Source organism: Pteronotus mesoamericanus, unplaced genomic scaffold (genome assembly GCF_021234165.1).
Source record: "Pteronotus mesoamericanus isolate MK-2021 breed Mesoamerican mustached bat unplaced genomic scaffold, CSHL_Meso_final scaffold_54, whole genome shotgun sequence".
Lineage (NCBI taxonomy): Eukaryota > Metazoa > Chordata > Mammalia > Chiroptera > Mormoopidae > Pteronotus > Pteronotus mesoamericanus.
Genome location: NW_026555321.1, coordinates 57,690,080 through 57,714,988, shown reverse-complemented (window position 1 = coordinate 57,714,988; position 24,909 = coordinate 57,690,080). Strand labels below are relative to the sequence as shown.

The 24,909-nt window shown below is 39.2% G+C and overlaps 1 protein-coding gene across 1 annotated transcript in view; it reads right to left on the bottom strand.

Annotated features, from left to right (window-relative positions):
• GXYLT2 (glucoside xylosyltransferase 2) overlaps positions 1 to 24,909 on the bottom strand; it is a 204,439-nt gene that overhangs the window by 47,054 nt on the left and 132,476 nt on the right. Inside the window, exons 4-5 of the mRNA XM_054595024.1 lie at positions 13,439 to 13,690; positions 5,502 to 5,625 (exon numbers count right to left, since the gene is read on the bottom strand). Coding sequence (XP_054450999.1) covers positions 5,502 to 5,625; positions 13,439 to 13,690 — 376 coding nt within the window. The remainder of the gene's footprint in view (positions 1 to 5,501; positions 5,626 to 13,438; positions 13,691 to 24,909) is intronic.

Here is a 24,909-nt window from a genome sequence, read left to right as displayed (position 1 = left end):
CGTAGCCTTTTATGGGTCACAGATCTCTATCAGAATCTAAGGAAAGCTTTAGGTCCTGTTTTTGGAAAAATACAGCTGGATATAAATGAAGAATATTGCTTATAAGTTTAGGGGTTTATAGATCTCTTTCATGGAGTTTAAGACCAGCTAAGAACCTCAGCTGTTAAATGTCAAATAAGAAATTGGGTTCCAGACAGAATTCAGTTCACAAGTATTGGCCCACCCCATTATTGCACGGCATTGATTTCAGTCAATGCATGAAAAGGTGCTATTCCTGCCCTCAAGAAATGTATATTCTTATAAGTGAGATAGTATATCATGTCATCAAAATAAACATGTCTTATCAGAATTCATAGAAAAGAGTGCATTTAAGTTTCATTTAAACTTAGACCTTTAGTAAAGATGGAATTTTGACAGACACAAACTTGGAAGAGCATTTCAGAAGAAAATGGCCTGATAATGATGAAAGATTTGAAAATCAGAGTGTGCTTTAGAAAAGATATAGCATTTAATTTTGCTGGGGTAAATGCAATCTCTTCAAAGGTGCAAGAAAATGGTAGAAATGTTGACTTATAAGTAGATGCTTTAACCTAATATATTCAAGAATATAAATCTATATTAGATTGCAAGTAACCAACTTTGATTCTAGCGTGTGAAGCAAGAAAAAAATGTTTTTTTTTCTTTTAAAAGAGAAGGGTAGTTCATAAAATCAGAAGTAAAGCTGAACTGGGGCACTCCTGGGATATGGAAGATGGGGACAAATTAATGTCAGCTTTTCAGCATCACTGCCAGGTTGAACCCTGGTTACTTTCTCCTCTTGGAGATGGGTTGACTGGCTTAGTGGGAGTCAGGGCTTGCAGAGCTCTAAGACTGTGTGCAACAGGGGAGGAGCAATTCCCAGGGAGGAAAAATTGGGCCATTTTACTAAAAGGAAGGGAAATCAAAAGTGGACAATTAAAAATAACAGATATGTCTTTTTATTCACAGATAAATTTTGCATGGGTTATACTTTGAAATCTCCATTTGGTTAATAGGAAGGAGGAGGAGGTAAGAGGCTCAACTAGCATCATGGAGTGGGATGAAGATGGAAAACTATGTATCAGCCAATAAACATGCAGAGTTGACCAATGAAGTTTATTTGGCAAAAGATCACTAACTATTCCAAAATGGATCTCTTTTAAGCAAGATTATCAGGGGTGTCAAAATCTGATGTTTAAAAATTATTGCATGGTGAAATATTCAGGTTATTTTTGCACTGCTGAGGAAATAATAGAATGAACATTTTTTTAAAATTCCAAACCTTTAAAGGCTGAAACTACTACAATTCATATTAAAATATTTTTACAAGTCAACCTGTCTTCAAACCCTGTGTCTTGGCCATTTTTCTCTCCATTTTACATAGATAAAGAAGCTCTTCATTACAGAGAATGAACTGGTGGTTGCCAGAGGGGAGGATTGTTCCAGGGACTAGGTGACAAAGGTAAAGGGATTAAGAAGTACAAGTTAGCAGTTATAAAATAGTCACAAGGATATAAAATACAGCAAAGGGAATATAGTGAACTATATTTTAATAACAATGTATAGTGCCAAGTGGGTACTAGACCAATCTGGGTGATCACTTTGTAAGTTATATAAATATCTAATCATGATATTGTAGACCTGAAATTTATATAATATTGTATGTGAACTGCGATTGAAAAAATAAAATAAAAAAGAAACTCATCATTAACTTTCTTAACTGATGGTCTATGGGTCTGAGATCCTTTTGTGGTCATTTCAGGAGACTTACATTTATTTTCAGAGCCTCCTAACTACTTGCAAAGTGCTGTATGAATTCACTCTCTCTTACACTTCTGATTATTTCAGACTCTTGGTATCTCTAAGGTTATGGAATAGATTATAACTGATTATTTTAACTTCACAGTGAAACAGTTTTGCTGCTCAGTTACTACACTGTATCAACAGAACAGAGGCTGTTCGCACTATTAATGGTTTTATGTTTGTTTATTTGTTTGTTTAATTTTGTTAATGTCTCATCCTGGAACTGAGCTTTCTCATCCTTCTCTTCTATTTTCCAGAATGCATCTTATTTCAGAAAAGGGCAATTAATTCTTCAAAGAAGATTTACTTTCCTCCAGCTTTGATAGTCTTTCTCAATCCTTCACCTTTTTCCTTTATAGAATTCATCACATTTTGAGATTTTGAATGAATAGCTGTTATTCTTTGGAAGTCTACCTCTTCCAATAAAAGGTACATTTCATGAAAATGACACTTTGCCTATTCTGCCTGCTGCCATATCCCCAGTGCCTAACTCTATAGCTGGTACATAGCAGGTGCTAAAAAAATCTGCTGAAAAAATGAGTGAACGAAACCTTATACATCCCTCTGCAATCTGTATCTTTCTCCTTTCTTCCTTTCCTTTCTCTCCCCACTTTCCTTTCCTCTCATTTTCCTTGCTGTCATCTTTATCTTCCATCTACTTCCCTCTTTCACTCCATTCTCCTAATGCCATTTATTCAACCAACCCAACACTTCTGAAGACCAGCTCCATTTAAGGCACTAATGTTTGCCCTGTGAAAGACAAAGTAGACACAACCTCTTCTCATGAGGACCCTACAATCTTCATTCATGTGTTTTATATCAGATTTAATGAAGTTCCCAGGCTCCCAAAACAACATTTTGTTACCAGTTTCCAAGAACAGTCCTAATACCAAATAATTGAGCCTGTCAATCCCCTACCCCAAAAAAAGAACCACACTCTTAACTGCCAGTTGCGGGATGCTTTTGGTGGAGTAAACAATATTGTTTCACACTCAAGTGCAGAGCTCCAGTAATCACTTGGCAGTATGAGAACAAAACCCTGACAGGGCCACTGAAGAGACACATCCCATGTGACTATGTGTCCTCTTCTCTGTGGCCCCAAGTAAAACCTCCTAACTCCCTAGTTACATACTGAAGTTATGCTATATAGATAGATAGATAGATAGATATTTATATAAAGAGATCTATAGATAAAGATATAGATGATATAGATGTAGATATAGATGATATAGATATAGGTATAGGTATAGGTATAGATATATAGATAGATATAGATATAAAATCTCCCAGGATTATGTATATATATAATCTCCCATGATTATTTCAACTCTTCTTTCTCCCTATGGGCAGAAACTTACCCTGGCTGGATGCGCTGCTTTGTCATCTATACTTGGCTCATTTCATTTCCTTCCCTGCCCTCAACCTATTTTTCTAGAAATTGCTCCAAAGCAGAGACAGAACTAGGTGGTCATGTTTGAGAGAGAAAAATTCCACATAACCTTGCTGCTTTGGCCTCTGATGACCAGATCAAGAGTAGTATCACTATCTAAAGAGAACTGATTCAAAGCTAGGTTGGAAATCATTGCATAGGCTGAGTCAGGCCAATCTTTCTCTCTCTCTATCTCCAATAATTTGAATTAAAAAACAGGAAAACTATCATCATTGGTTTTGGCTTGTAAGATTGTTCAACATAACCTCAGGGTTGGATCATGTGCAAAGAGAGAATGCTGTCTAAAAAGGTAAAATAGAATCAGATGGGTATGGAGAGAAGTAAAACGACAGAGACCAGGAGAGATAAAGGAGTCAACTGTGGTCCTCAGCAGCTCCCTGGAGCTCATTCTCACAAGGACTGGCATGATCTGATCCCTGTGTTCATGGGTCTGCCCTGGACCCTTACTTAATCTGCCTGAGTGGAGTTTTGTTCTTTGCAACCTAGGGGCATTAATCCAAGCACATCTTTCTACATAGAGTTCTCTTTTGGCCCTTGACAAATTTACCCTTTCTATAGGATTCTGCTCTTTAACTCAAATTCACCTGTAAAGATGTGAATTCAGTCTTCCACCCCTTGAAGAAGGTGACTTAGCTCACTTTCCAGGAGAATATCCTGTAGGTTGACCTACCTGCATGCCCTCCATGGGCTCTAGCATCTCCTGAGCCAGCTTATTACCCAGCACTGCAGTTACCACCCCCTCAAACCCCCAGCTATGCACGCTCTAATTATAGCAAGAGTTTTAAAACATGTTTTTAACTAATGACTTTTAAACACATCTTAAAAGTGATATTATTGGCTACAGAAGGTTATGACAATAACATAATAATATTCTAGTCATATGCTTCAGTTTTGTGTTCATTGCTTCTCCCATTGCAACCCAAAGAACCATAACAATAAGCAAGTTTACCTCCTGTGTCAGGGCCAATTTTTATCCCTTTCTCCTTGCCAGGGATAAAGATGAAAAAAATCTTTTTTTTCCCCAAATATAGTTTGTTCAAGTTTATAGAAAGTGCTCACCTTTCAATGTGATGGATATCACTGGATTTCTCTCTGCCCTTAGTTTCTATGGGACACCATTTCTGTTTTGTTTTTTTAATAAAAAAGTAAATTTTTTCCTTAGACTAACTCCAGGAGTCTTTTATTTGCAGTCAAGTATTCTAACCAATACATCTACACCTAGAAAAAAAATGAAATGTTCTGAACAAGAAAAAGCAGAATTTAAAATCTCTGCTATTATGAGAGGGTAATGGACTGAAACCCCACAAGTGAATGACAGTTTTCCTTTGTCTAATGAATGTGTATTGGGTGTCTCTGCCAGAAACTGTATCAGCTTATTTCCCCCTGAATTATATCCTTTTGATCTGAAGACATGAGATTAGGTTTTATTTCAGGGTTTTGTTAAAGAAAATAAAGGTATGTAGTGGGGGCTTCCAGGGTGATTTGCAACCACATGGAAAAAGTCTTCAAAAATAAGAGTCTCTACCTCAGAATTTTTTAAAGACAAAGGCCTGAGTAAGTTGGGGTAAGAGTGTTCTTTATCTCCAAAGATATTTCTTAAGGAGAATACATGATTTTGATTTTAATGACATTAAGTATGGTTTCAGCAAGAAGAAAATAATTTTTGTTAGCTTTAGGAGTCAAAATAAAAACATAGCCCAGAAATGTTTGCTTCCCTCCTCCCCCTAACTCCACCAAATCACTGACTTAACATTATAAGAAGAATTTCTCTTACCCCAGATGAAAAAAAGGGGGATTTGGGAATTTGAGTTCTTATTTTAGGTTCTTTTATCTCTGAACAAGTCACTTCACTTTAAGCATCCCAAGGTTCAATTGTTTAGGCTAGGAGGGCCTCATGCCTAGATTATTATGTTTTCATTAAGTTCTGTGCCTCCCATTAATTTTGACTGTGCTTCTTAGAAGAACAGTGTTAGCAAAATCCAAAAGAGATTCCTGAAAAATGGAGTCCAGTGTTGGCTGTTTCATCATTTGGCATTTTGTGTCAGCAGCACAATGACCCACCTCCATAGATCCTAGGGATGCATGAAAGGTTGCACCTCCTAGCCAAGGATTAAGGTAGGGGAACACAGGAAGAGGTCAAGCTTCCTCCATATCAGACCTGGCTGGAATGTGCTTGCTGAGATGAGGTGAGCATACTCCCATACAAATAACATTCTGGAAAGCAACCTACCTGGATTGAAGTAAAAAATAATATTTAATAAATCCTGGTCTCCCCATGTGATGACATTCTTGTACTTCTGGTACAGAGGATACAACATGTCCTCCCAAGCTAAGCCTGTTGGAATCACACTGTTCTGGAAAAGAGAAAACCATCAGAGCAGCTGAAGCAAAGCAAACACATCTTGTCTGCTGAGAAACAATGTAGAGGGATTGATCCACTCTTTCCAAAAAAGCAAATAGAAGAGGAATCCTGCTGAGCTCAAGGCATAGGACAAAGTAAATTTAGGGCTTTGGATTGTAGCATTTTAAATGTACACATGAACACTACCTAGAGTAGGAACAGGTAGTTGGGCCATAATTTCTACTTAGAAAACCATGCCTGTCCCTGGTTGGTGTGGCACAGTAGATTGAGTGCTGGCCTGCAAACCAAGGGATTGCTGGTTTGATGCCAAGTCAGGGCACACTCCTGGGTTGCAGGCCAGGTCCCCAGTGGGGGTGCATGAGAGGCAACCACACACCGGTATTACTCTCCCTCTCTTTCGCCCTCTCTTCCCCTATCTAAATAAATAAAATCTAAAAAAGAAAAATAAAAGAAAGCCATGCCCCAAATTGATGTTCTTTTTTAAGACTCTTAATTTTGCCCCTGAAGTGTAGAGATAACAGAATCATGTTATCTTAACAAAAAACATCCTTTTCTTGTCTTAAAATAATCATTTAATTTAAAAATAAATGTGATACTAGACTTCAAGATGGAGGAAAAGAGTGAGTGGAAGTCACACTGACCTCCACCCAGGACCAAACTGGAATTGCAACTAAAGTGTGAAGAAATCACCAGGAAAACAGCAGAACATTAGTGAGAGAGGAGTCTTAAAACCTCGGACAGACAGAGAAATTGGCTTGAGCACAACCTTACTGATAAGGAGTGTAATAGAGGCTCGAGAAGGTGGGCAGGGTGCCCATAGGTGGCAGTGCCAGAGGGATATTGAAACAGCCAATTGGATCCCCCTGAGAAGAGAGGGGTCTAAACCATAGGCAGGGATATCCAGCTTGCAGCACCAGAGCCCCCAAAAAGCACACAGACAACAGCCATATGCGAAAAGCATAGGGGTGCTCTCTGCAAGAGATAGGCAGGTGGAGATGCAAAGAACCATTTAAATGAAAAATTTGTAGTGGCAGCCACTTATCCTGGGTTCCGGCAAAGGCAGGGGTAGAGTGGGATGTAGCCCTCTGAGGAAAGATTGGGGAGGGTGACTATGGGGTAAGAACTGAGAGGGGCTGGTGGGGTCCTAGTGCAGACTCACCCCCTATTCCACAGCTGCCATCTTGCTCAGGCAGACCACTCCCCTGAGTGCAAGCAGCCTGAAAGGACACAAGAACCACAACCCCAGGAGGCTCTGTCCCTGCCCGGCATTGCACAGGCCTGGGTACTGAGTAGAGAGCAGCAGTCATAGATAGTACATCCCTGGTTATAGGGGATGAAGACTGGTCTAGGGGTGCTTGGGGAGAGTCTGGAGACAGAGGCATTGGGGAGAGAACTGAAGGAGTAGCCAGGGAGATCCTGGTGTTGGCTCCTCATTCATAGGACAGCAGACATCTTGCTCAGGCAGACAACTACCCTGAGTGAGAGCAGCCTGAAAGGACACGACAGCCCCACCCCCAGAAGCCTCTGCCCCTACCTGGGGTTCTGCATGCCTGGGTGCTGAGTACAGAGCGGCAATAACAGATAGTAGATTCTTGATGGAAGGGGACACAGGGTGGTCTAGAGGCACTTGGGGAGAGTCTGGACAGAGAGGATTTGGGGAGAAAACTGAGGGAGTAGCTTAGAGGGATCCCAGTGCTGACTTCTCCCCCATACAGCAGCAGCCATCTTGCTCAGGCGGACTACTCCCCTGAAGAGCAGGACTGTAAAAGGACAAAATAACCCCACTCACAGGAAGGACTGTGCCCTGTCATGTGATGCCTAAGGCTGACTGCTGAGGACAGAGTGACTAGATTAACAACTGGAGGAGAGACACACTATAGATTTCTGGAAATCTCCTAAAGACTGCCTAAGGTGAGAAAGACATAATAGCTGACATCATCAGAGGAAGTTACAGTAAGAAGAAGGAAAAAAAAGTGGTCTCCTACCATAGAAGTTCACACCACAAAGTCAGGAAGTCAAGACAGATCAATTTAAGAAGTAGAAGCAAAAAAGAAGAGTCTCACAAATAATGGCGGGGGGGGGAGGGGAGAAACATCCTCCAATAGAAGGAAAAGGAGGAATCCCCAGAGAGAGAATTAAATGAAAAGGTGCACATAAAATATCAGATATTGAGTTCAAAACACTGGGTCTAAGAAAAGCTCACTGAGCTCAGAGAGAATTACCAAACACTACAGAGAAACTACAAAAAATTTGCTGCAAACTATAATAGCATGAAAGAGGACATAGAAACGATCAATAAGAGTAAAGAAGAAATGAATACAATTTCTGAATTGAAGGACACAGTCGAAGGAATCAAAAGAAGGCCTGAAGAAGCAAAGGATTGAATAAGTGAGCTGTAGGACAAGGTAGAAAAAAACTCCCAGAAAAAGCAAGACAATGAAAAAAGACTCAAAAAGAATGAAGCAGCATTTAGCGAAATGCAGAACAACTTGAAACATAATAGTATCCGTATAATAAGGATACCAGAAGGAGAAGAGGAACAAGGGATAGAGAACCTGATTGAAAACATCATGATGGAAAACTTCCCTAATTGGAGGACAGAAAAAGTCTCGCAAGTTCCAGAAGCACAGAGGGTCTCATTCAAGAGGAACCCAAAGGGGCCCACTCCAAGACACATCATCATTAAAATGGCAAATATCAAAGACAAACAGAGAATCCTAAAAGCAGCAAGGGAGAAACAGGTAGTAACATCCAAGGGAGCCCCAATACAGCTAGCAGCTGACTTCTTAACAGAAACACTACAAGCCAGAGGGAATCGCAAGAAATATTCCAAGTAATAAAAAGTAAAGGCCTGCAGCCAAGACTACTCTATCCAGCAAGGCTCTCAATTAAAATGCAAGGAGAAGTTAGGAGTTTCCCAGACAAAAGAAGGCTGAAAGAATACATCTCCACGAAACCAGCACTACAAGATAAGCTAAAGGAATTGATTTAATAAGGTGAAGAAAAAGAGTGAGAGAGGTACACAGGTACAAAGGGAAAAAATGAGTAAGTACCTATCGATAATAACTTTAAGTGTAAATAGATTAAATGCCCCAATCAAAAGACACAGGATAGCTGAATGGATAGGAAAACATGACCCACACATATGCTGCCTACAAGAGACCCACCTCAGAACAAAGGACCTAGGCAGATTGAGAGTAAAGGGATGGAAAAAAATATTCCAAGCAAATGGACAGGAAAAAAAACAAACAGCAGGGATAGCAATACTTATATCAGACAAAATAGATTTCAAAACAAAGGCCATAAAAAGAGACCCGGAAGGACACATCATCATACTCAAAGGAAGAATCCATCAAGACATACATGTTGTAAACCTATGTGCACCCAACATAGGAGCACCCAAATATATAAGGAAAACCTTGGAGGACTTCAAGAAAGATATACACAGTAACACACTGATAGTATGGGACATTAACACCTCACTGTCAACAATGGATAGATCTTCCAAACAAAACATCAACAAGGTTATTGTGGAACTGAATGAGGCATAAGATCAAATGGACTTAATTGACATATATAGAACCTTTCATCCCAAAGATGCACCCGGAACATTTTCAAAAATAGAACACATGATAGGACATAAACCAAGCCACAACAAATAAGGGAAATTGAAATCATAACAAGCATTTTCTTGGACCATGAGGGCTTGAAACTAGAAACCAACCTCAGCCAAAAAACTCAAAAACATTCAAAGTCATGGAGACTGAATAGCACGCTATTATAAAATGAAGAGGTCAATAATGAGATCAAAGAAGACATCAAAAAGTTTCTGGAAACAAATGAAAAGGAACAGACAACAGTCCAAAACCTACGGGACATGGCAAAGGCAGTCCTGAGAGGGAAGTTCATAGCAACACAGGCCTACCTAAGAAAGATAGTAACATTTCAAATAAACGACCTATCCCTCCAACCTCAAGAACTGGAGAAACAACAACTAACACAGCCAGGAGCAAGCAGAAGAAAGGAAATAATAAAGATCAGAGCAGAACTGAATGACATGGAGACTAAAAGTACAATTCAAAGGGTCAACCAATCGAGGAGCTGGTTCTTTGAAAAGATAAACAAAATCGACGAACGTTTAAGCAGACTCATCAAGAAGAAAAGGGAGATGACCCTAATAAACATTATAATACATGAAAGAGGAGGAATTGCAACTGATACCACAGAAATACAAAGGATTGTAAGAAACTACCATGAACAATTATATGCCAAGAAATTTGAAAACCTTGATGAAATGGACAAATATCTAGAAAAGTATAACCTTCCAACACTGAATGAACGAAGCAGAAAGCCTAAACAGACTGATACCAGCGGGGAAAATTGAAGCAGTAATCAAAAAACTCCTGGCACACAAAAGCCCTGGACCGGATGGGTTCACCGGAGAACATTTCAAAACATTTAAGGAAAAGCTAACCCCTGTCCTTCTCAGACTCTTCCAAAAATATCCAAGAAGAGGGAAGGCTCCTAAACTCTTTTTATGAGGCCAGCATCATCCTAATCCCAAAACCAGATAAAACCACAACAAAGAAAGAAAACTGCAGGCCAATATCACTGATGAAAACAGACACTAAAATCCTCAACAAAATATTGGCAAACTGCATCCAGCAATACAGGAAAAAGTTCATCAGTCAGGGTCAAGTGGGATTTATCCCACGGATGCAAGGATGGTTTAATATTCGCAAGTCAATAAACATAATACATCACGTAAACAAAAGGAAAGACAAAAACCACATGACCATATCAATAGAAAAAGCATTTGATATGGTACAGTATCGATTTATGATAAAAACACTCAGCAGAGTGAGAATAAAGGGGGCATACCTCAATGTAATAAAGGCCATATATGAAAAACCTACAGCCAACCTCATACTCAATGGGCAAAAACTCAAAGCTTTCCCACTAAGATCGGGAACAAGACAAGGATGTCCGCTTTCACCACTTCTATTCAACATAGTATTGGAAGTTGTAGCCACAGTGATCAGACAAGAAAGGGAAATAAAAGGCATCCAAACTGGGAAGGGGGATGTAAAACTGTCATTGTTTGCAGATGACACCACAGTGTACTTAGAAAACCCCATAGACTCCACCAAAAAACTGCTCTACCTAATAAGTGAATTTGGCAAAACAGCAGGATACAAAGTCAACATTCAGAAACCAAAGGCATTTTTGTACACCAAAAATGAAATATCAGAAGCAGACATCAGGAAAAAAAAAAAACCCATTTGCTATAGAAACAAAAAACATAAAGAACCTAGGAATAAACTTAACCAAGGAGGTAAAAGACCTGCATGCAGAAAACTATACAACACTGAAGAAAAAAAATTAAGGAAGACACAAATAAATGGAAGCATATACCATGTTCATGGATTGGAAGGATTAACATCATCAACATGTCCATACTACCCAAAGCAATTGACAGATTCATTGCAATCCCTATTAAAATACCAAGGACGTATTTCAAAGACATAGAACAAACATTTACAAAATGTATATGGAACCATAAATGATCCCAAATAGCCGCAGAAATTCCGAGAAAGAAGAACAAACTGGGGGGGATCACAATACCTGACATCAAACTGTATTCCAAGGCCACTGTAATCAGAACAGCCTGGTACTGGCATAAGAGCAGACACATAGGTCAATGGAACAGAATAGAGAGCCCAGAAATAAACCCATGTCTCTATGGTCAATTAACATGCAACAAAGGGGGCAGAAGCATAAAATGGAATAGAAATAGCCTCTTCAACAAATGGTGTTGGGAGAGCTGGACAGCATGCCAAAAATTGAAATTCGACCCCCAACTCACACCATACACAAAATAAACTCAAGATGGGTAAAAGACTTAAGAATCAGTTGCAACACCATAAAAGTCCTAGAGGAGAACATAGGCAGGAAACTCTCAGATATCCCACACACTGATATTTTCACTGATACGCCCCCTAGAGCAAGGGTCATAAAGGAAAGAATAAACAATTGGGACTTCATTAAAATAAGTAGCTTCTGCACGGCTAAAGAAAACATCAGCAAAATGAAAAGGGAGCCATCCACGTGGTAAACTATATTTGCCAATGATACCTCAGACAGGGGTTTGATCTCCAAAAGATATAAAGAACTCACATGACTCCACTCCAGGAAGACAAACAATCCCATTAAAAAATGAGCCAAGGACCTGAACAGATACTTCTCTGTGGAGGACTCACACAGGGCCCTGAGGCATATGAAAGGATGCTCATCATCACTAGCCATCAGAGAGATGCCAATTAAAATCACAGTGAGATCCCACTTCACGCCGGTCAGAATGGCCATCATAAACAGATCAACAAACAACAGGTGCTAGCGAGGCTGTGCAGAGAAGGGATCCCTAGTCCACTGTTGGTGGAATGCAGACTGGAGCAGCCTCTGTGGAAAGCAGTGTGCAATTTCCTCAAAAAGCTGACAATGGAACTGCCTCTTGACCCAGCGATTCCACTGCTGGGATTATACCCTAAGAATCCCAAAATGCCAAATCAGAAGAACCTATGCACCCCAATATTCATAGCAGCACAATGTACAATAGCCAAGTGCTGGAAACAACCTAAGTGCCCATCAGTAAATGAGTGGATCAAAAAACTATGGTACATTTACACAATGGAATACTACACAGCAGAAAGAAAGAAAGAGCTACTACCCTTTCTGATAGCATGGATGGAACTGGAGAGCTTTATGCTAAGTGAAATAAGCCCAGGAGGTAGCAGACAAATACCATATGATCTCACCTATAAGAGGAACCTAGCCAGCAAAGCAAGCAGGCAAGGAAAATACGACCAGCGACACTGAAAGAAAGAAGAAACCAACAGGGACTAGAGTAAGGAGGGTGTTTAGTGGGGAGGGGAAAGGGAAGGGTCAGATCAAGGAACAGGTGTGAAGGACACAAGGACAGGAAGAAGTAGGGGAGGGTTGAGGGAGAGATGGCGTTGGGAAGGGCAGCAGAAGATGGTGGTAGGGAAATGGAGACTTATATTTGAACATTAAAGAAAAGGTAAAGAAAATATAAGTAAAAATAAAACAATGTATTCACAAACTAAACATTGAAACATCATACAAAGATCTAAAATAAGGTAAAATTACTCTTCCTCCAGCCTTCTGCATTCCCATTCCCAGTTTCCTTAAAAGTACCTACAGTTTACAATAAATAATCTGTTAGGTATTTTTCTGGAAATTTATAAGGCATAAAAGGGATAACACTCTACAATATCATGCTTTGTTGTATTCTAATTTTTTCACTTAGTATTTTTTTGAGATCTTATTTATCTCACAGATTTACCTAATTCTTTTTAACAGCAGTATAATTTTTGGAATAATATTCTACTGATGTTCATTTAGGTTCTTTCCAATTATTTTCTAGGATAAAAAGTCATGTACAGCCTGTAGAAATATCCTATGTATTTATGTAAATATATCTCTAGGGTAATTTCAAGAACTTTTCCTATGATTTTTGAGGCACTGAATATATATAGAGTTCAAACATTATGGAAATCAGAAATTCAACATAACATAATAGTCCTCAATAGCAAACCTGTTGAAGCTTTAAATTCAAAAACCACTTGGACTGTTCCTGAACAAATATTTCATAACTTTCTGAACACTTTTCCCTGGCTCCTAACATCATCACCTATAAGTTACCTACTTACAATGTTAGTACCTTGACACTCTAGAAAAGATTAAATTCCAATTTTTAAACAAGGAAATACAGAATACTTCCTTACCTTGAACTGGGCAGTTCTTATACGAGTTAAATTCATTAGCATGACTCCTGAATTAATTCCTGTAGAGCCATAAAAAGGGTGTTGAGCAAAGCGGCTATACCAGCCAATTTTGGGGATTTCATGCTCTGGGGCCATGGCTGCAAGCTGGGTAGAATTAAACTGCCTCAGAAATTTCCAGATGTCATCAACAGGTCTCAGAAAGAGAACATCAGTGTCCACGTAGAGAAGTGAGTCCACATCCTTTAAAATCACCTTTGTGTATGTTGGGGAAAGGGAAGAGGAAGAAAACAAAAACAAGTCAGAAACAGGAACTGATTTCAACAATGCCACCCGTTTCATTAATTAATGTTGAATTTTAGAAAGGGTACCACTCTTAGGTCCTATTTCTCCATCTCCTTCAACTTAAGTGATAAGTGTGAATCAAGGGTAGAGACTCAAAGGAAGATAAATCTTGATCTAGACTGGTCCAATTTCAGGACCCTGGACTATCTTTGCTAAGGGCTGAACTCTCAAAGGAATGAAAATATCAGAAATTACCATGGCTCTGCGTTCTTCCTTCTTCCAATAAAGCCATATGTCTTTGTCTCTTAGGTTTTTGTTTGCTTGTTCGTTTTTGTTTTTTTGGAACAGCAAGGTCTGTCATTAGACCATTTGAAGTTAATCTCAAAACTAGCTCATGCCAGGCTTTGGAATAAATACTATGTCTCTGGACCCATTTAGCTCTGCATCTTTTTGAAATGATATATTGAGCTAAGATTTAGACTTGGGAATAGGCAAATCAAGTTTGGTCAACTTTGCTTAAAGATTGAAGAATGAAAAAAAGAAAAGAAAAGATAAAAAAAAAAACCCATAAAGATTGAATAGCAAGCTTTTTCACTAAAGGGCCAAAGAGCAACTATTTTAGGTTCTTCTGAAACCACTGAATTCTGCCATTGTAGCAGGAAAACAGCCATTGATGACGTATAAACAAATGAGTGTGTCTGTATTCTAATAAAACTTTATTCAGGGGCACTAAATTGTGAATTTCATATAATTTTCAAATGTCACATAATCTTTTGAATTTTTCCACCATTTGAAATGTAAAAGCCATTCTTGGCTCATGGTGTAGGATTTGTCAACGTCATTCAAGCAAACCATTTAAGTGAATGAGTTCTCCTGTGCTAACAGCTTAGCCCTGGGGTTCAAGATTACAGAGCTTTAGTTAGTAATAGTATTTGCCCTATTTTGCCATTGTTCCCCAAATTTAGGGATAGATTAAAACCACGGAAGGATTTTAATCCTCCTGGATCCCTGGTCTAACATCATTGTAACACCATAACAACTACTTTTTATGGAGTGTCTGTGTCTTTCCAAAATTCCTATATTAAAGTCTAACCCCTGCACTGTGATGGTATTTGAACATGGGACCTTGGGCAGTAATTAGGTTTAGATGAGGTTATGAGGGTAGAGTCCTTGTGATGGAATCATGCCCTTAAGAGACACTGGAGACCTAGCTGTTTTAAGAAGAAAACTATGACAGAAAGACAGTGGCTTTATTGGAGGATGGAAAAACGCAGAGCCACAGAAACTTGCTGCTGTTTTCATTCCTTTGAAGGTTCAACCCTTATCAGATACTTGTTCTCTCTCTCCCTCTCCACGATGTGAGAACACAAGAAGGCAGACTTCTGTAAGCAAAGAAGAGGGCTCTCACCAGAACCCGAACATTCTGGCACGCAGATTTCAGAATTTCAGCCTCCAGTACTATGAAAAACTAAATTTCTGCTAAGGTACACAGTCTATGATAATTTCTTTCAACAAGCTGACTAAGACAACATTTCACTGGGATCATGAATATTTAAAATTGATAAACATGGTACTCTATGATGCAGGTATCACAGAAGTTTCTTTTCTTTTTAAATTTTTTTTATTGTTTCAATACATGGGTTTCATTTACCCACCACCACTCTCCACTGCCCCACCCACCCAGACTACACGCCCCCATAATCCTTCCCCACCTTGGCTTCATCAAATGTCCTTCACACCTGTTCCTTGATCTGACCCTTCCCCTTCCCCTCCCCTCTAAACACCCTCCTTACTCTAGTCCCTGTTGGTTTCTTCTTTCTTTCAGTGTCGCTGGTCGTATTTTCCTTGCCTGCTTGCTTTGCTGGCTAGGTTCCTCTTATAGGTGAGATCATATGGTATTTGTCTGCTACCTCCTGGGCTTATTTCACTTAGCATAAAGCTCTCCAGTTCCATCCATGCTATCAGAAAGGGTAGTAGCTCTTTCTTTCTTTCTGCTGTGTAGTATTCCATTGTGTAAATGTACCATAGTTTTTTGATCCACTCATTTACTGATGGGCACTTAGGTTGTTTCCAGCACTTGGCTATTGTACATTGTGCTGCTATGAATATTGGGGTGCATAGGTTCTTCTGATTTGGCATTTTGGGATTCTTAGGGTATAATCCCAGCAGTGGAATCGCTGGGTCAAGAGGCAGTTCCATTGTCAGCTTTTTGAGGAAATTGCACACTGCTTTCCACAGAGGCTGCTCCAGTCTGCATTCCACCAACAGTGGACTAGGGATCCCTTCTCTGCACAGCCTCGCTAGCACCTGTTGTTTGTTGATCTGTTTATGATGGCCATTCTGACCGGCGTGAAGTGGGATCTCACTGTGATTTTAATTGGCATCTCTCTGATGGCTAGTGATGATGAGCATCCTTTCATATGCCTCAGGGCCCTGTGTGAGTCCTCCACAGAGAAGTATCTGTTCAGGTCCTTGGCTCATTTTTTAATGGGATTGTTTGTCTTCCTGGAGTGGAGTCATGTGAGTTCTTTATATCTTTTGGAGATCAAACCCCTGTCTGAGGTATCATTGGCAAATATAGTTTACCACGTGGATGGCTCCCTTTTCATTTTGCTGATGTTTTCTTTAGCCGTGCAGAAGCTACTTATTTTAATGAAGTCCCAATTGTTTATTCTTTCCTTTATGACCCTTGCTCTAGGGGGGCGTATCAGTGAAAATATCAGTGTGTGGGATATCTGAGAGTTTCCTGCCTATGTTCTCCTCTAGGACTTTTATGGTGTTGCAACTGATTCTTAAGTCTTTTACCCATCTTGAGTTTATTTTGTGTATGGTGTGAGTTGGGGGTCGAATTTCAATTTTTGGCATGCTGTCCAGCTCTCCCAACACCATTTGTTGAAGAGGCTATTTCTATTCCATTTTATGCTTCTGCCCCCTTTGTTGCATGTTAATTGACCATAGAGACATGGGTTTATTTCTGGGCTCTCTATTCTGTTCCATTGACCTATGTGTCTGCTCTTATGCCAGTACCAGGCTGTTCTGATTACAGTGGCCTTGGAATACAGTTTGATGTCAGGTATTGTGATCCCCCCAGTTTGTTCTTCTTTCTCGGAATTTCTGCGGCTATTTGGGATCATTTATGGTTCCATATACATTTTGTAAATGTTTGTTCTATGTCTTTGAAATACGTCCTTGGTATTTTAATAGGGATTGCAATGAATCTGTCAATTGCTTTGGGTAGTATGGACATGTTGATGATGTTAATCCTTCCAATCCATGAACATGGTATATGCTTCCATTTATTTGTGTCTTCCTTAATTTTTTTTCTTCAGTGTTGTATAGTTTTCTGCATGCAGGTCTTTTACCTCCTTGGTTAAGTTTATTCCTAGGTTCTTTATGTTTTTTGTTTCTATAGCAAATGGGTTTTTTTTTTTTCCTGATGTCTGCTTCTGATATTTCATTTTTGGTGTACAAAAATGCCTTTGGTTTCTGAATGTTGACTTTGTATCCTGCTGTTTTGCCAAATTCACTTATTAGGTAGAGCAGTTTTTTGGTGGAGTCTATGGGGTTTTCTAAGTACACTGTGGTGTCATCTGCAAACAATGACAGTTTTACATCCCCCTTCCCAGTTTGGATGCCTTTTATTTCCCTTTCTTGTCTGATCACTGTGGCTACAACTTCCAATACTATGTTGAATAGAAGTGGTGAAAGCGGACATCCTTGTCTTGTTCCCGATCTTAGTGGGAAAGCTTTGAGTTTTTGCCCATTGAGTATGAGGTTGGCTGTAGGTTTTTCATATATGGCCTTTATTACATTGAGGTATGCCCCCTTTATTCTCACTCTGCTGAGTGTTTTTATCATAAATCGATACTGTACCGTATCAAATGCTTTTTCTATTGATATGGTCATGTGGTTTTTGTCTTTCCTTTTGTTTACGTGATGTATTATGTTTATTGACTTGCGAATATTAAACCATCCTTGCATCCGTGGGATAAATCCCACTTGACCCTGACTGATGAACTTTTTCCTGTATTGCTGGATGCAGTTTGCCAATATTTTGTTGAGGATTTTAGTGTCTGTTTTCATCAGTGATATTGGCCTGCAGTTTTCTTTCTTTGTTGTGGTTTTATCTGGTTTTGGGATTAGGATGATGCTGGCCTCATAAAAAGAGTTTAGGAGCCTTCCCTCTTCTTGGATATTTTTGGAAGAGTCTGAGAAGGACAGGGGTTAGCTTTTCCTTAAATGTTTTGAAATGTTCTCCGGTGAACCCATCCGGTCCAGGGCTTTTGTGTGCCAGGAGTTTTTTGATTACTGCTTCAATTTTCCCCGCTGGTATCAGTCTGTTTAGGCTTTCTGCTTCGTTCATTCAGTGTTGGAAGGTTATACTTTTCTAGATATTTGTCCATTTCATCAAGGTTTTCAAATTTCTTGGCATATAATTGTTCATGGTAGTTTCTTACAATCCTTTGTATTTCTGTGGTATCAGTTGCAATTCCTCCTCTTTCATGTATTATAATGTTTATTAGGGTCATCTCCCTTTTCTTCTTGATGAGTCTGCTTAAACGTTCGTCGATTTTGTTTATCTTTTCAAAGAACCAGCTCCTCGATTGGTTGACCCTTTGAATTGTACTTTTAGTCTCCATGTCATTCAGTTCTGCTCTGATCTTTATTATTTCCTTTCTTCTGCTTGCTCCTGGCTGTGTTAGTTGTTGTTTCTCCAGTTCTTGAGGTTGGAGGGATAGGTCGTTTATTTGAAATGTTACTATCTTTCTTAGGTAGGCCTGTGTTGCTATGAACTTCCCTCTCAGGACTGCCTTTGCCATGTCCCGTAGGTTTTGGACTGTTGGGTGCCCATTTTCATTTGATTTCAAAAACTTAGAAGTTTCATTTTTTAAAAATTGTTTTTTAAATAGTTTCAAAGTTTACAGGACTTATGTTTCTCATCTACTAGAGAATAGATTTTACAATCCAATAAAATTAAAACTATCATCAGCCCCTATTCATGAAAGATTATTTTAATATCCATATTAACAAATTGAAAATTCTATTTTCACAATTAGGGTAAGTACTTTGAACAAAAAAAAAAAGTTAGAAATATTTCCCACATTATCCTTTCTTTTTCTTCTCATTTTGTTTGGAATGGTAAAAATTTGCCATAGATTAACTCTAGTCTACTGAATTTTTAAATTAAATCACAACTTCAGAGTATTTAGAGGAAAGGCAAACTCTATAAGAGTACTAGTAAATGCATTGTTATAATACTAATTCTGAAGCACATGTAAATATAATTATGATGGCTTGCATGCCTAAGACCATCCCAAGGACTCAACATCCTGCCAATGTTATTTTAGTGGAAGGAAAACTAAAGAACAGAAAAGTCCTGTATTCAAATTCATGTGCCAAATAATGCAAATGATTGCTGGATTTTGGCTAAAGTTATAGCAAGATAAAGTCACTTCCTAGAATGTTTTAAAGGAAATAAGAGACTGGACAGTGTTCCAATAAAACAATTTAGAAACACTGAATCAGAGATGAAAAGAAAACTATTTCAATCCATGTGAAATAGTACAAATTTGTCTTCATGGCTGATTATCTAATAAGGCCCTAAAAAAAGCATAAAATCCTAATGATTTAGTCAATCAAGGGTTATTCAGGCATCTACCACTCAAGTTCATTCAGTTGATTGTTTTCATTTTTTTCTTGACTTTCAATCATTTTTATTGCTAAAGTTATCATTACTTCCCTTGATAAATTAAAATTTTGTTACCACTTCTCACTAAAACAAAAAAGAAGAAAAAAAAATTTGAAGGTTTTAAAAAAGGAAAGGTAAAAAGATCTGAAGGATGGAGGTGTCCCATCAAGTATTTATAAGCAAGAGCTTTAATTAATAGGGAGATAGACAAACAAGTTTTACCAGAAATTTATAAAATCAGAACAATCTTAAATAGTATAAAATTTTTATTTGACCAACATTCTATTACGTAACATGCATATTACTCCTCTTTTTTAGTATTATAAACAACACTACAATGGGTGTCTTTTTAGGAAAATTACTAAGCACATAATATGGCATTTCTTTTTCTTTTTAACTTAGTAAATATTTACATGGTTAAAAATAAAAGTATATTAAAGTAAATTTCTTGATGTTATTCTTTGTCCTTCTGCTGCCAGGTCCCCTCCATAGACATAGCAAATGTTACAGAATTGCTCTGAGTTGTACAAGAGATGTTTTTTGCAAATAAAAGTAAATAGAACTTTAAGATGGCAGAGGACTAAGTGGAAGTCACACTGACCTCCTCCCAGAACCAATCTGGAATTACAACTAAATTGTGGAGAAATCACCTGGAAAACAAATGAACAATAGCAAGAGAGGAGGCTTAAAACCTTGGACAGAAAGAGTAATCAGCTTTAGCACAACCTAACTGGTGAGGAGTGCGGTACAGACTTGAGAAGGTGGACTAGGCGCTAACAGGCAGTAGCATCAGAGGAATATCGAAATGGCCAGTAGGATCCCCCTGAGAAGAGCATGGTCTAAACCGTAAGTGGGGATCTCCAGCCTTCAGCACCAGAGCCCCCAAAACACAGATAACAGACAGCTGTGAAAAGCGGCAGTGTGTTCTCTGCCAGACGCAGAGCCATTTAAATGCAGCTGGAGAAACAGAGTCATTTAAAGGGCCAATGCAAAAATCTGTTGTGGCAGCCACTTACCCGGGGCCCCAGTGGAGACGGGGGTCAGAGTGTGCTGGAGCCGCCTGAGGAGAGACTGGAGAAGTAGGCTTGGGTGAAAGACTGAGAAAGTGGATGGTGGGGTCCCGGTGCTGACTCGCCACCCATTCCATAGCTGCCATCTTGCTCAGGCAGACCACTTCCCCAAGCAGCAGCAGTGCGAAAGGAAACAATAGCCAAGCACCCAGGAGGCTCTGCCATGGCCTGGTTTTGCACAAGCCTGGGTGCTGAGTACAGAGTGGCAGTCACAGATAGTAGATCCCTGGATACAGTGGACATAAAGTATTCTAGAGATGCAAGAGGAAAGTCTGGCGACAGAGGCATTCAGGAGAGAACTAAGGGAGTAGACAGGGGGTACAGGTGCTGACTCCTCCCCCAAATGGCAGCAGGCATCTTTCTCAGGCAGACTACTCCCCTGAGTGGCAACAGCGTGAAGGAAACAGTAGCCCAGCCAACAGGATAGACTCTGCCCTGCCCTGACTGCTGAGGGCAGAGTGACTAGATTAACAACTGGAGGAGATATACACAGACAGTAGATTCTTGGAAGTCTCTTAAAGACTGCCTAAGGTTATACAAAGACAACATCTGACATCATCAGTGGCAGATCTAGAAAGAAAGAAAGAAAAAAAGTTGTCTCCTACCATAGAAGTTCACACCACAAAGTCAGGAAGTCAAGACAGATCAATTTAAGAAGTAGAAGCAAAAAAGAAGAGTCTCACAAATAATGGCGGGGGGGGGGAGGGGAGAAACATCCTCCAATAGAAGGAAAAGGAGGAATCCCCAGAGAGAGAATTAAATGAAAAGGTGCACATAAAATATCAGATATTGAGTTCAAAACACTGGGTCTAAGAAAAGCTCACTGAGCTCAGAGAGAATTACCAAACACTACAGAGAAACTACAAAAAATTTGCTGCAAACTATAATAGCATGAAAGAGGACATAGAAACGATCAATAAGAGTAAAGAAGAAATGAATACAATTTCTGAATTGAAGGACACAGTCGAAGGAATCAAAAGAAGGCCTGAAGAAGCAAAGGATTGAATAAGTGAGCTGTAGGACAAGGTAGAAAAAAACTCCCAGAAAAAGCAAGACAATGAAAAAAGACTCAAAAAGAATGAAGAAGCATTTAGCGAAATGCAGAACAACTTGAAACATAATAGTATCCGTATAATAAGGATACCAGAAGGAGAAGAGGAACAAGGGATAGAGAACCTGATTGAAAACATCATGATGGAAAACTTCCCTAATTGGAGGACAGAAAAAGTCTCGCAAGTTCCAGAAGCACAGAGGGTCTCATTCAAGAGGAACCCAAAGGGGCCCACTCCAAGACACATCATCATTAAAATGGCAAATATCAAAGACAAACAGAGAATCCTAAAAGCAGCAAGGGAGAAACAGGTAGTAACATCCAAGGGAGCCCCAATACAGCTAGCAGCTGACTTCTTAACAGAAACACTACAAGCCAGAGGGAATCGCAAGAAATATTCCAAGTAATAAAAAGTAAAGGCCTGCAGCCAAGACTACTCTATCCAGCAAGGCTCTCAATTAAAATGCAAGGAGAAGTTAGGAGTTTCCCAGACAAAAGAAGGCTGAAAGAATACATCTCCACGAAACCAGCACTACAAGATAAGCTAAAGGAATTGATTTAATAAGGTGAAGAAAAAGAGTGAGAGAGGTACACAGGTACAAAGGGAAAAAATGAGTAAGTACCTATCGATAATAACTTTAAGTGTAAATAGATTAAATGCCCCAATCAAAAGACACAGGATAGCTGAATGGATAGGAAAACATGACCCACACATATGCTGCCTACAAGAGACCCACCTCAGAACAAAGGACCTAGGCAGATTGAGAGTAAAGGGATGGAAAAAAATATTCCAAGCAAATGGACAGGAAAAAAAACAAACAGCAGGGATAGCAATACTTATATCAGACAAAATAGATTTCAAAACAAAGGCCATAAAAAGAGACCCGGAAGGACACATCATCATACTCAAAGGAAGAATCCATCAAGACATACATGTTGTAAACCTATGTGCACCCAACATAGGAGCACCCAAATATATAAGGAAAACCTTGGAGGACTTCAAGAAAGATATACACAGTAACACACTGATAGTATGGGACATTAACACCTCACTGTCAACAATGGATAGATCTTCCAAACAAAACATCAACAAGGTTATTGTGGAACTGAATGAGGCATAAGATCAAATGGACTTAATTGACATATATAGAACCTTTCATCCCAAAGATGCACCCGGAACATTTTCAAAAATAGAACACATGATAGGACATAAACCAAGCCACAACAAATAAGGGAAATTGAAATCATAACAAGCATTTTCTTGGACCATGAGGGCTTGAAACTAGAAACCAACCTCAGCCAAAAAACTCAAAAACATTCAAAGTCATGGAGACTGAATAGCACGCTATTATAAAATGAAGAGGTCAATAATGAGATCAAAGAAGACATCAAAAAGTTTCTGGAAACAAATGAAAAGGAACAGACAACAGTCCAAAACCTACGGGACATGGCAAAGGCAGTCCTGAGAGGGAAGTTCATAGCAACACAGGCCTACCTAAGAAAGATAGTAACATTTCAAATAAACGACCTATCCCTCCAACCTCAAGAACTGGAGAAACAACAACTAACACAGCCAGGAGCAAGCAGAAGAAAGGAAATAATAAAGATCAGAGCAGAACTGAATGACATGGAGACTAAAAGTACAATTCAAAGGGTCAACCAATCGAGGAGCTGGTTCTTTGAAAAGATAAACAAAATCGACGAACGTTTAAGCAGACTCATCAAGAAGAAAAGGGAGATGACCCTAATAAACATTATAATACATGAAAGAGGAGGAATTGCAACTGATACCACAGAAATACAAAGGATTGTAAGAAACTACCATGAACAATTATATGCCAAGAAATTTGAAAACCTTGATGAAATGGACAAATATCTAGAAAAGTATAACCTTCCAACACTGAATGAACGAAGCAGAAAGCCTAAACAGACTGATACCAGCGGGGAAAATTGAAGCAGTAATCAAAAAACTCCTGGCACACAAAAGCCCTGGACCGGATGGGTTCACCGGAGAACTTTTCATAACATTTAAGGAAAAGCTAACCCCTGTCCTTCTCAGACTCTTCCAAAAATATCCAAGAAGAGGGAAGACTCCTAAACTCTTTTTATGAGGCCAGCATCACCCTAAATCCAAAACCAGATAAAGAGTCAACCAAGAAAGAAAACAGCTTGGAGGAGAAAATGGGCAGGAAAATTTTAGATATCCCACATAGCAATATTTCCACTGTTACATCTCCTGGGGCAAGGGAAATAAAGGAAATGATAAAGAAATGAGAGAACATCAAATTAAAAAGCATCTGCATGGCTAAAGAAACCATCATCAGAATGAAAAAGTAACCAACCATATGGGAAAATATATTTGCCAATGATACCTCAGACAAGGGTTTCATCTCTAAAACTTATAAAGAACTCACATGGCTCCACTCCAGGAAGACAAACAATCCCATTAAAAAATAGGCAAAGGACCTGAATAGACACTTCTCCAAGGAGGACTTACACAGGGCCCAGAGACATATGAAAGAATCCTCAACTTCACTACCCATCAGAGAGATGCAAATTAAAACCACAGTGAGATACCATTTCACACCGATGGAGTGGCCATCGTTAACAGATCAACAAACAATGGTGCTGGCTGGCGAGGTTGTGGAGTAAAGGGGACCCTAGTACACTGTTGGTGGAATGTAGACTGGTTCAGCCACTATGGAAACAGCTTGGAATTTCGTCAGAAAGCTAAAAATGGAACTGCCTTTGAATCAGTGATTCCACTGCTGGGATTATACCCTAAGAATCCCAAAACACCAAATCAGAAGAACCTATGCACCTCAATATTCATAGCAGCACAATGTACAATAGCCAAGTGCTGAAAACAACCTAAGTGCCCATCAGTAAATGAGTGGATCAAAAAACTATGGTACATTTACACAATGGAATACTACACAGCAGAAAGAAAGAAAGAGCTAGTACCCTTTCTGATGGCATGGATGGAACTGGAGAGCTTTATGCTAAGTGAATAAGCCAGGCGGTGAAAGACAAATAGCATATGATCTCACCTATAAGAGGAACCTAGCCAGCAAAGTAAACAGGCCAGGAAAATATGACCAGCAACATTGAAAGAAAGAAGATACCAATGGGGAAGGGAGGGAGGGAGGAAGTGAAGGGCGTAGCAGGAAGGGGAAGGGTCATATCAAGGAACAAGTGTGAAGAACAATGGTCGAAGCCAAAGTGAGGAAGGATTGATGCGGGGAGGCGAGGGTGAGTTGGGCAGGGGAACATGGTGGAGGGTAAATGGAAACAAATGTATCTGAAAAATATAAAAAAAGTAAATAAATACATTTAAAAAAGAAAATAAAAAATAAAGAAAAAGAAATAGCTGTGCATA